General features: G+C 38.5%; 1 protein-coding gene across 3 annotated transcripts in view; it reads right to left on the bottom strand.

Moving 5' to 3' along the window:
* Positions 1–3,160: 3,160 nt before the first annotated feature.
* The window catches only part of TMEM87A (transmembrane protein 87A), a 72,900-nt gene continuing 63,587 nt past the window's right edge, over positions 3,161–12,473 (bottom strand). For 2 of the 3 annotated variants that reach the window (XM_064424556.1, XM_064424554.1), the window contains 11 exons: positions 12,235–12,334; positions 11,414–11,507; positions 11,080–11,151; positions 9,331–9,439; positions 8,191–8,249; positions 7,874–7,977; positions 7,445–7,518; positions 6,237–6,298; positions 5,287–5,342; positions 4,060–4,090; positions 3,161–3,747 (listed from right to left, as the gene is read on the bottom strand). In XM_064424556.1, coding sequence (XP_064280626.1) covers positions 3,706–3,747; positions 4,060–4,090; positions 5,287–5,342; positions 6,237–6,298; positions 7,445–7,518; positions 7,874–7,977; positions 8,191–8,249; positions 9,331–9,439; positions 11,080–11,151; positions 11,414–11,507; positions 12,235–12,334 — 803 coding nt within the window. In that variant the 3' untranslated portion in view covers positions 3,161–3,705. Of the gene's footprint in view, positions 3,748–4,059; positions 4,091–5,286; positions 5,343–6,236; positions 6,299–7,444; positions 7,519–7,873; positions 7,978–8,190; positions 8,250–9,330; positions 9,440–10,467; positions 10,537–11,079; positions 11,152–11,413; positions 11,508–12,234; positions 12,335–12,473 lie in introns of all 3 variants that reach the window. The other variant, XM_064424555.1, reaches the window with a different exon arrangement.

The following is a 12,473-nucleotide window of genomic DNA, read 5'->3' as shown; positions in this document are numbered from 1 at the left end:
TAGATTCTCCAAGCATCTTTACCAACAGAGACCACTTTTAGAAAACAGAGACTGAGGATGCTCTGTGCTGGAAGATCAAAGCACAGGAAAGGGAAAACAAGCACAGCATTCTTGCATCCAATTTCTTTCCTGCTCAGGAATGAACATTTTGTTTGTGCTAAAGCACAAAACTGTGCTGAGTCAGATTCCTCCTCACAGACAGCAAAACTGCAAATCTCCAAAGGTGTTCTGGCTCAGGCATATAGCTTGAGCCATAGCATAGTCTTTTTTTAATCAAGGATCCCTACAAAAGGAAAAGGGACATGGCACTGATTAGTGAAAGGAAATGTTTCAGTAACACTGGGTAACAATGACTTCACATGTTTGTAGTCCAGAGAGCAAATGATTTGTGGAGCATTACCCTCTTCAGTCTTTACAACGTAGCATACAACATAAAATGCCATATAAAACAAACACGAGGATAAATAAAGCCCACAAACTCACACACCCCTACATCTGCAGAATAAGATAAACATAACCTTCCCGAGGTCTTATGATCCTGACTCAGTCTGTGCCTATCAAGCCTCTTGCATTTCTTTACCAGGGCATGTGATCTCTTACTCAGTCCCTCCTTTGGAGTTCCTAACAGGGACATCTTGTCACCCTAACGAAAAGCTGGTCAACATAATTTTCTTCACTGTGTTTCAGTTTTCTGTATGGTATATGCCACAAATATATGCTACAATTCCAACAGCTACTTCTTACAAATAAACAAACAAATCCATGCAGTACTAATCAGGAACAAGAACACTAGAATACTCCTGTCAGACACTTTTTTTTATTACAAACAGCTTCTTGAAGAACTCTTGCAGACCTAAGATTTTTTCCCTCTCCAGCTCACTAAGTCTTCAGAACAGTTTGCATGGTTTGTTTTTGAAAGCAGTATAAATTTGATTTGTCTTCCCTGAGTGCATAATTAAAGGAAACAACCTGCAGGATTTCTGGTTTCAAGCATTCCAGCAAGCTAGCTCACTGAAGCTTTCCCAAGTTTTTCCAAGTCAGGCAGCCAACACATCTTTAGGAGAAGATTAGGTTCCAGAAGAGGCAAAGATCTCCAAGGACAACCAACACACCTGACCAAACATGCTACTGAGGGAGAGGCCACGTTGCTGCAGCCTGCAAACACACCCTTGGCTCCCCACGCACAGCCATCCCTCCTGCAATGACAGTGCCCCGGCCCACACAACGCTGGGGAGCTGCGCTCTCACAGCTGCTCCCAAAGACTGCAGTCAAGTCCCAGCACACGCCTGCTCTAGGTGAGGAAGGAAGTAGATGCTACTTTCCAAGAACAAAGAAACTCTGCTAAACAAGTGAAAAACCCAAAAGTGCTAAGGGGTCAACAAGCTCCCTGTGGAATTCAGGACAAGTTTAAATACTGCTGGAAGTGAGTAAAAGAATGGAAGAGTAGAAGGCTGCAAGGAGCCCTGTAGTCAGAGGCTGAAAGCACCACGCTGCTACTAGGTTTATTTTAGCTTTTAAATTAACAATTGAACTATTGATACAATTAGAGAAACTGGTTGGTTCTTTTACTTTTTTTTCAGAAATTAATTATTTGCTCTATCTCCATTAGCTTTTCAAATGACAGACTTCATTTTCAATCTTAAAAAGAACTGTTGGGAATAACTGCATTATATATACCATGGACTAGAGCTAAAATCAGGCAGCTTTGTGAAAGTGTTAACACTTCATGTGAGAGTAGAGGGAGTAAAGAAACTGGAAGGACACAATGTGAGCCTTTCTACTCTTTGCCTAGCCTTTATTAAATAGTACATACAAACTTTTGTGCTTCCAGTAGAGAACATTTTTACCTATTTGTTTCAAAAAACCCAAACAACCCAAACCAATAGGATTTCTTTAAAAATGAAAACAAAACAAAACAAAAAAATTAAATAGCAAGCTTTGTGTAGCTTTATTTCACAAAAATTTCCTCTCCCCAAAAGGACATGGAGGTAATATTTTTTTCATCTATATCAATTAAGCATAGCAAATTAGAAGTGTTTTCTAATTAAAGATTCTATCTGCAACCTGAAGAGGATAGCAGAAGAGCTCCAGCAACTCTTGCAGAAGCAGTGAGGTGCTACAGCCACACCTTTTATCTCTGCCCTTCTCATAACACAGCTAGCAGAAGATGCTATGTCCTTGTGCCTCAGCTACTGTACTGTAAAGTGCCATGTTCCGCTTGAATTGCTGAGAAAGAGGAGCTACAGCTAAGCTACCAGACCTTACAGTGGAAAGAATGAAGTACAGGCACATGTTCACTTCTGCTGACATAGCTAGGAGAAGAACCAGAAAAGCTGATGCTCTACACCGTTCCAGCAGCAGCCACATCTGCTTCCTAAATATCCAGCTGCTGCTTGCCTCCTAATGATCAGTTTTAAAGGTTATGAACCCAAATTAGAGCTTTTGTCATACAGTCCATGACAGGTTTCCATGAGGAACTTATTGCAACTTCAGCTGTTGCAGCCAAGCAAAAACTGGAACATTGTCCAAAAGCTCTTCTTCATTTTAAAAGGAGAAACAAAATGCAATTCTATAGAACAGAAACCTGCAACTCTGACTGAAACACAGTGATCTCAGAGTACCTCTTGGCCACAAGGACCAGTTGGGACAGGAAAGCCCAGCATCAAATCACTTACATAGGAAGCAATTCTAAACAGACACTGGGAACAGAACTATCCCCGTGCTGTGGACTCCCCATAAATCCTCTTTCAAGTAAGGCAGGCAGTGCTCACACCCTAGAAAGCAATGCCATCTTCTCATAGAGGAGTGCCAACTTCTTGGTGGGAGATGTTACACATAAAGGGAGAAGATTTCTGCTGAAACATTCAGTTAGTATCTGCTTAACATGTAGTCAAGCACTTGTGGAGCACTGCAGGAGTGGTTCTGGTGATGTTTGCTTCTGTTGTTTTATTTGTTGGGGTATTTTTTTAAATGAAATCATGCAACATATGGAAGGTAGGGGCAAATCCTTTTTCCAGGCATCCACCACATTGCCGGCAATGAGATGTGCCACAATAGTGAGTGTTAGCTCTAGGCAGCTGCTACCTACAGGTCAATGGCATTTAAAATAGAAAATCTTTCATACACAGTGTTATGAATAAAATTGCACTTGATTTTGTTAAAAAACTCATATCACTGTAACTATTCCAAATATTTCCTTTCTGCCATCTTCATTTTCTTCATCAACAGGAGCTTCTCTCTAAAACTCTTTCATGCATGTTGAACACATGACACACAACAGCAGCTGTTATCTACCAGAAAAATGGGTCTGTTTCTTCAGTGCTTTTTTCTATCTGTCCCCACCCTCCCCCCAAAAAGGTACAGGCAGTTCACCTCTAAGTGTCAATTGTAACATCGAAATATAAACTCCTCAAGCAGACATTAGGAATTTTAGTTTCACAGATTAAATATTTGAAAAGTTACAGAAGGTGCTGGAATAGTACACGTCAATTGCTTAAAAATCCAAACTTGCAGCAACTTTAAATTCAAATTTCCAAAAGGTTTATAATGTCCTTGTGAACTTCTTCCACAGCAAGACACCCTCCATGACATTAAAGCATCAAACTTTCAAGGCTGAGATCAAGAGACAAATCAGCAGGGTGCACTTGCTCCACCAAGCAACTTTAAAAGAGGTGTCTCCACTTCCAAGAGCAAAAAGCTACTCCTTCATTCCATTTTGGACCTTTCGAAGTGGGTAATCATTCTTTCCTAGAAAATAAAATACCCAATCTTGTAGATTTACATAATTCAGAACATGCACATTCACAGCAAACGACACTCATACACATTTTAAGTCAGGAGTCCAACTTACATAGCAGATACACCACTTATTTTAGAACACATTTGTACTTTAAGAAGTTGTATTGTGGTTGTTCCCACTATCCTTCCCCTCTTGTAGCATTTTACTCTTGTGTTGACATGAGCAGAGTCCAGTTCTGATAAGCCAAGACCTTATCAACTGACTCATGACTCCCCTGGTATGTCAGAAGACTAATTTGAACTGAAGATTTCTTTACTGACCTCGTCTGAATCCAGAAGAGCTGGAAGAGCCCTGCAGTGGGAGGGAAAAAGAAGTTAAAATAAATAGAGCATATACCAAGAGCATACTGACAACCATTTTCAACCTTATGTTTTCAGGGCACAGAAGAGAAACAATGAAGACAGACCTTTCAATTTAGAAGAAATTAAAGAAAGACACAAAAAATGAAGAGCCCAAGGAGTATCCTCAATGACCTTCACAGTTTTTATTCTTTCTTATTATGCTTCTCATTACCAAATGAACAATTTTCAAGTTGCCATGAAATAAGCTGCTTCACTCATACAGGAACACAGTTGAACTGCACTGAAGACATTTACAATATGGGACCATGTTATAAAAACATGTCCCAGAAGTCAAACAAGTTCCACTGGTACTTCAGCCTTTCCAGCTACAACAGATCTCCCATTTATTGGGATCTTGGCTCTTCACAACCATGATGACACTCTCAGAAACACAAAAACATGCAACAGATTACCTCAAGGTGCCCTCTCCTAGTTTATACCAGTCTAGTCTTTTTTTTTTGAAGGAATCCTATCAGTCTTTAAAAAATAAGTAGTAGAACTGGGAAAACCAAATTCAATTGAGAAAATTGCACTTTTCTTCCTCTTAAAACTTCACTTAATTTCTTTTCTTTACTTAAGTTCAAGCTAAGTTTCATACTTCAATCCAGATCTTCAGCCAAAATCACCTGTTCAAATTTGTGAATACACTGATCTATGAACTTCACTTTTGTTATGAAAAATGTAGACATAGGCACTGACATTTCTAGCATGTAGAAGTTATTAAAAACAGAAGAGATACAGTGATTATATAGCTGATTATATTACCACAAGCACAAAAATGACATCACATGTTCCACATAATGCTGAAAACTGGATTACATTATTCCATGGTTTACATTCAGCAAGATATTCAAAAGTCTTCTCAGAGCACTAGAAAGGGATTTGCTTGTTCTTTGTTTTCTGGATTTATGTATATTGTTTTAACTTTAGTAAAATGCAGACCAGTCTGTGGTTTCACATTCCAAGAGACAGTTCCTTAAGTCAGCCTGTGTGCAACCCCAGCAGAGTCCATACAAAGGGTCAGAGGACAGTGCCAGGCTGAACCCAACCTCTGCCCATGGAAGTGCAGCACACAAGTGATAAGGCATTCTAATGTACTCCTGTGGGAAAGGAACTTGCCTTTATTGAGACTACGGAAATACTCACACATCTGTCACTGATGAAGGAACGTTCTCCTCTACCCACTTCAGGTCATCCTCTTGCTACAAGTACAGAAATTAAACAAAAAACAAAAGTCAGTTTTTCCACAATGCTGTGATATGCAAGCCTTTTTCTTCTGAACATACTTGGGAAAAAAAAAAGTATTTATAATGTCAGTTAAAAAATTAAATACAAACACACACAAAAAAAACTAATTCAGTTTGATTTCTGGATTAGAGAAAACACATTTCAAGGAAAAAAAAGTAAAGAAAAACCCACCCACTTGCTGTGAGCTCTGTAACAGACCATATTACCACACCCTTGCAAAACAGAAAAGTTTGATTTTCATCTTATCTATCCTCAGGTAAGTAGCATACAGCTGCAACCAATCATTGAGAAAAACAATGCTAATGACAAAAATATGATTGCTATTATAATGAATTCCTACAGATACTTTCAACTTTTAAATTTATGCATTAATTCTGTGTAAAGATTCCAAGACACAGGCCTTCTAGATAGATGTGAAAACATCTTGTTTATAAGCTACACAGAAAAAATGCATATTCCCCCAAAGTATTTAGGTAGGTACATAAAAATATGCACATCACCCCAATGACGTAATGAATCACAAATCTCAAAACCAGAGGGCAATTTATTTAAAATACGGCTCAGCCTCCCTCTCAGACTGACAAATTTGTTAAAAAAATATATTAATCACCATCATAATATTGTATTATACAGTTCTATCTACACTGAATTGTGGAAACTTTTCTGAAGAACAGACTTCTTAAGTTCCCATTGTATTTACAGGAAATCTCATGAGAAACCTGTATTTCCTTTCTTTTCAGTAGTACTGTGTTATGATACTTTGGCTCACTCACACTCCAAGGCAAACCAAAAAGTAAACAAAGAAGAGATGAATCTTATATTCTTCGAAGTACAGAGGTCATACTCACAACTTTGTTTGCTTTTACATTCCCATTTGGTTCTTGCTTTGTACTTCTCATTTTCATTCCCTCTGAAGCCAGGAAAAGAAAAAATATTGGGGTAAATGAAGTATAATTGTTCACAGACTGTACATGAAAGGGTCGAGTGCTCATTCAGGATATTTCACCCAAGCAGAAGAGACAGAGTTAGACAAGCTAATGATTTAGACTGCTTCCTCTCTGAAAGGCTTGCAGTATTCCTTCCTGACAGGTGGAGTATGTAGTTTTTCCCGAATTTTACAATTTTACCTAGGAAATATAAATTCCAATTCCTTTTATTTAAGCCAGACATCAGCAACACAGAACCCAGACAGAGTTCCCAGAGAGACTGTGGAATTTCATCCTAGAAGATACCCACAAGCCATCTGGACACAGTCCAGGGCAATGTGTGCTGGGTGACCCTGCTTGAGCAGGGGCTTGGACAGAATGACCTCCAGGTCCCTTCCAGCCTCAAACATTCTGAGACACAGGCAACTCCTGAATTTTATTTTACCTACTGACTGCTCACCAGCCACCTCGTTGCCTTAAAACCTGAGAACTAATGTGGCCTGGCAGGAAGCCAGATAGTGCTGGTTTGCCAAATGCACCAAATGGATTACACGTTTCTCCTCAGCTCCTAAACAAGCCAAACAGCACTGATATATCCCAGCATGGCTGAATCATGGACAGACAGCAGTAGGTATGTAGCCCTACCTTCTACACAGCTTATAGATATAGCTTACAATAGACTATTTCATGAATAAACATATTCACTCCTACATTTACACTGGACATTCCCATGCTAAGCCCTAATGTAGAAAATAAAGAAGATTTCAGAGTTGAGAGAACAGATAACAAATGAAAATTCTTAAATGGGATTTTAAAAGAGAACTGCACACTAAACCACTGCCTAGCAACAATATCCAAGGGATCATTGTCATCACTACTAGATTGAATCCCGAGATGTGAAATATTTAATTAAACAAAGTCCACTGGACATGGTAAAGCAACCACAGCAGAAACAGTGTTTTCAGTATCAACAGAAAACCCCAGAATTAAACAGGCAATGTAAATACTAAATATAAAGCCAGTGCTTCCTCTAGAACTCTGTGTATCAATGCTAGTTTTCGCCAGAGAGCAAGACATGTTTCTCCAAAGAACTGCCTTCAACACTGAAATTGAGTGGAAATTTCTCTTACCAAAGCTTTCTTTTAACATTGGCTCTTTCTGTTCATCATCATCCTCCTCTTCTGACAGTGGTGAGAAAGCAAACCTATGTGAAAGAATAGTGAAAGAAGTGAAAGAATGAAAGCTATCTTAGTATTCTGTCTCCCAAGAGATCCATTACCCCAACACATACATGGCTGGATTATTCTGTGAATCTCATTGATATGTTTAATATCAGTCTTTAAAACAACATTTAAGTTACTTCTTTTTAAATGAGCTGAGCACCAGGAACAGACTGGATTTTATGTATGTAACTTCTCTAGGTTTACCTTTCCCTACAAACACTGCTTTAGTATCCTTACTGATCAGTGTACAGCAACTGAAAATCACCCACCAGTACTCTTTGAATAAACAAGCATACCTACAACCCAGCATTTTTAGAGAGGTAAGAAAAGCTGAACCTTTGGTTGTTAGCAGATGGTCTCCACAGAATCATGATGACAAAAAGGATCATTGAAAACAATAAACGCCAGATGGCATCATCCACCCATAGCTCTTGCCAGTCCTGTCAAGAAAACCAGCACAAATAAAAGATGCTGTGAAGCAAGAAATTTCATGTCCTCATCTCTTACCAAGGCTCAACTATAGGCATTTGTCAAAGAGGCTCATTACCCACAACAGTGATAATTTTAGCTTGTGGTGCTTTGTGGCAATCTCCCTACCAAATATAAACTTATCAAGAAGCAGCAATTGTAGAAAGCATTTCATATAAACTCACCGACTGACAGTCCACCAGCCTGAACTTCATGGTTGTCCAGATGATGAATACAATAGATGCTGCAATATTCAAACAAACAAGATGCTTATTACTAAAAAATATGTCAATTCAAATACCCAACTAACAGGACTGTGTTTCCCAGAGAAAGATCAAAGACCTGAATACTGAAGTCTTGAAATTCAATTTAATTGTTTTGGAAAACAAGAGATGGATCTATTGCACTGACCTCAGACAGAGTTTAGGCATAGACCAGTGTATTTTACTCATGTTTCTTTACAGACACAAGGCATAAATCAAATATGGAATATTTAGCCAACTCTTAATTACTATTCATTATTCTTGTATCACTTTTATCTAGCCTTCAAACCATGGTTTCATTATCACTTGACAAGTAAAGCTGACCCTGAAGTAACTGAACAATCTGATCTGCTTGAATGCCTTAAGCATCCAGATCCTGATCCACAACGGTTCCAACACTCAAATGATATTCTTAGTACAGTTTTAGAAGAGACTTCCCTCCACTGAAGTATTTTAAGATAACCAAGAACCAGGTGTTGAAAGGAATTTCATTACAGCCAATTTTCAAAAGGAATGTACTTCTTTGTTTAAATAAAAAAGCACTGCCTTTAAAGTTTTCTGCTCATTGTATTGATAGCAGAGAACCTGGAAGCACGGACAAATTTATTCTTGAAATTCAGTTCATCACATATAAATGGAAAAAGAAACCCAATTTGTATTCTTCCAGAACAGAGAGGGCATTATGTTCCAAAACTAAGAATCACTCTGATCTTCAGACATCTTAAAAAACCCACAGCACACAGTGATACCGTCATTTTGGCAAAAAGTATCTCTATGAAGTTAACAGCATAAGATAATAATAAACTATTGCCCCTGGCAGCTTGAAGTGGCACAAAAGTGCTCTGTTAGAGGAGCTGCACTGAACTACTGATCTTGTTAATATCAGGACTAATAATCCACTGTCTCTTGGCAAAGACTCACTTTTAGAAATGGGTCAAGTGTTATAAATACCAAGAATTTTGGCTGTACTTACAGAAACATCACTAAACTTAAAATTTGCAAATCAAGCCCTATATAAAAATGAAAAGTGGTTTTATTTAACTGGAAAAATTTTCTGCTTACCTGCTACTGCCAAGATGAGTGTGTTGGTGAAGTGCCGATACAAAGAGAGTTTCACAACATTCCTTCGAAGTTTTAGCAGCTTCATTGTTTGAGTTAAACTGATGAATATGTATGGAAAGTCAAGGAAAAGTCCCTGAAGGGACAAGTTAGTCACAAACTTAGGAGGACACAGACCTTATGATCAACAACTCTCTCAATCACACACTTAACCCTCCAAAAAATTTGATCATTCTCAGTAGAAGATTCATCCTATGACAAAGGTACCAGAGAGCAAAATCTGTCTTTTTCATGTTATTTAGTCATCTATATCTATAAGTCTTGTCACACAAAGATGGTATCCAAACCTCTATTTTGGCCTATGGCCTTTTCCCTCAGGAAAGAGTTGGCTGTGCTTTTGATAAATGAAAAGGAAAATCTAAACTAGATATTAGTTTAAATCTATTTAATGCATATGGGTGCCTTCACATTTTCTTTTATTTCCACAGTAACAAAACAAGTGGTTAGGAGAGACATCATGACAGGGGAGAACTGGGTTGCCACAGCTGGACAGCCAGCTATTCACATTTTAAACAGTTTTTGTGATTGACTTTAGCTAAGAACACTTCAGAGGGATTTTGCCATACACAAGTTCAACATTTGATATTAGTTGCTAAAGTCACACAAGATTTTGATTGCTTAAAATGAATATGTCAAGACACCAAAAAAATAAACGCTGCCTCATTTTGTCACTTACTTCAAGACTAGTTCAAATTTTACAGAGACTTTTAGGTTTGATGTTGCTAAATAACCTTCTCCCCAAAACATAAACTGATTAATGTCTTCAAAGGCTACCAAGGTGCCACGACATGCTACATTAGAACAAAATACTTTCACACTCAACAATGAGAGACTGATAACAGACAGATTGTATTTTGGAGCAGCTTTACACAGGCACATCCAGTTCAGCAAAAACTGGGTAAGCAGTAGGCAGTAAAGGCTTACCTGAATACTCAATTACAGAACTTCTATAACCGCTACCAGAAGTACAAAAAAATACACACTTGGATCTTATTTTTAAAAAAAGTTCAGCCAAGAAAAGACTCAAAAAAACAAGTTCAAAAGAAAACACAACCCATCAAGTAAAACAGTGAAGGATATCCACCAGCACAGGGCAGTATCTAGGAAAGCCAGGGGAATAAAAGCCAAGGAGGCAAGATCATTCTGGGCCTGGAGACAAAGAGAGAGCCAATAAGAACAAACTGAAAAGAAAACCAAGTAGAGAAGTAAGAAGGGTCAGGCTGTTTTATCAGAAACCACCAATATGCCACCACAATACTTCCAAGTTTTGCTACAGAAAGAGAGGGCTTGAACCAAGAGTTTAGTCCAATGTACAGAGAGGAATTGGCAATACCACATTGTCAGTCATCCACCAGCAAGGCAAGAAGCAGTTTTCCAGATTAAGTCAATCTAGCACTGTTGCTGAGGCAATTGCTATGAGTAATTGCTCTGGCCATTTCCATTACAGAAAACTAGCAACCAGCTTGTTACAGATGTAATAATTAAATCTTTTACACTATCCATGGATGAACTGAAAGCTCCACTGACAACCATGAGTTTGACTAAAAGGCAAAACTTGCCTTTGTGTGTACATCATAAACTTATCAAAGTCCAAACAGAAACAAGCAAAACATCTTGTATTCCTTTCAACTACAAGACAGAAATAATAGGCTATGAACAAGGTCATACATTCTGCAGCTTTTAAAAGGATATCCACAAAATAATACAGGCATCAATCATGGACAGGGCCAAGTTTGCTATCAGAGCCAGAGTGTCATAGAAAAACTGGAAAAGTATCAAATATACAACAGGTTAAATACTTTATGCCAAAAACAGAATAACAGAATTCTACATCCCCAGATGCAGTTAACGAATCCAGTAGCATCACCACTCACACACACTTCCCCAGGCACAGCCTCCAAAACTGGAGCAGTGGGAATTTGGTTTGGTTGTGGTTGGGGAGGGGGAGGGAAGGTAGCTGTTCACACCAGTACATACAGCCAATACGTCTGTGGCACATGGGAAAATTCAAGCAGTTATTACTGACCCCTGTGACTCTAAGAACACCTTCCATGCCAGAAAATAACAGATAAAGGGCTCCAGCCATAACTACTTTGTGAAGAGTCACTCCAAGGCGAGGTCTGTAGGAAACAAGGTGAAATTCAGATTAAGTGGAACCAAAAAGTAAAGTCATGTCAACTTGAATCTAAACATAAAGTATGAAGCATATGAATAAAAGGTCCTTTTAACAAGCCACATCTAGATCCAGAAATATTATTATGGTGCTTGAAACTTACTATTCATTTTGTCCTGGGTATGATGTGACTAAGGGAGAAACAGGCAACAGCCCTGTTTCTTAGTTAACCTGTTTAGCTTTTTATGACCATTTCACTCAGTCTCATCCCACTTCTTCACCAGCTCCCCCAGCAAACCCACACTTGCCAAAAATTCCCACTGTGTTTATACCATTGAATACAGCTGTGGACAAATAAGCCACAATCTTACTGAAGCAGATCCCCTCCCCTATCAGTGATTCTTGATCTACCCCATTTATATAAGCTTCCCCTCACTCAGAAGGCAGGCCCATCAATTTCCCATTCCAGTAAGTGGAGCATCTCCACAATGACTCAGAAACCCACCCCACAGTAGCACACAGAAGCAGATGGAAAGAAGAGTATTCACAGTATGGAACTGTCTCTGTTTACTAGAGAACACGTCAAGATCTTCAGACCACTTAACTAAAGCACGTGCCTTTAAACAACCAAAGTACATGGAGATGAATACTGCCCTAAATTCTTAAAATCCCTTTTAAAAAATAGTGAAAACCCTTTAAATAGAACGCAAAAAGCCTGTAACAGAATTACTCACTTGACTATCCCATATCCCAGGCTGACTATGATGACCAGAGTCCGAGCCAACGAGCGCTTGACAGCAGAAAGAAGTTCTGCCAGTATTACTGCTCCTTGAACTACCAAAAGCAAAGAGGAGGGATTTAGGTCATTAAAATGTAATTTCTTTAAAAAGAAAATAAAATAAAAATATTTTATTAACTACTGCATGCAATTATAGTATGAGAGCAGACATAAAAGTAGGCTATTGAAGTGCCT

Source organism: Passer domesticus, chromosome 6 (assembly GCF_036417665.1).
Source record: "Passer domesticus isolate bPasDom1 chromosome 6, bPasDom1.hap1, whole genome shotgun sequence".
In the NCBI taxonomy this organism is placed as follows: domain Eukaryota; kingdom Metazoa; phylum Chordata; class Aves; order Passeriformes; family Passeridae; genus Passer; species Passer domesticus.
This window is presented reverse-complemented; position numbering and strand designations above follow the sequence as displayed.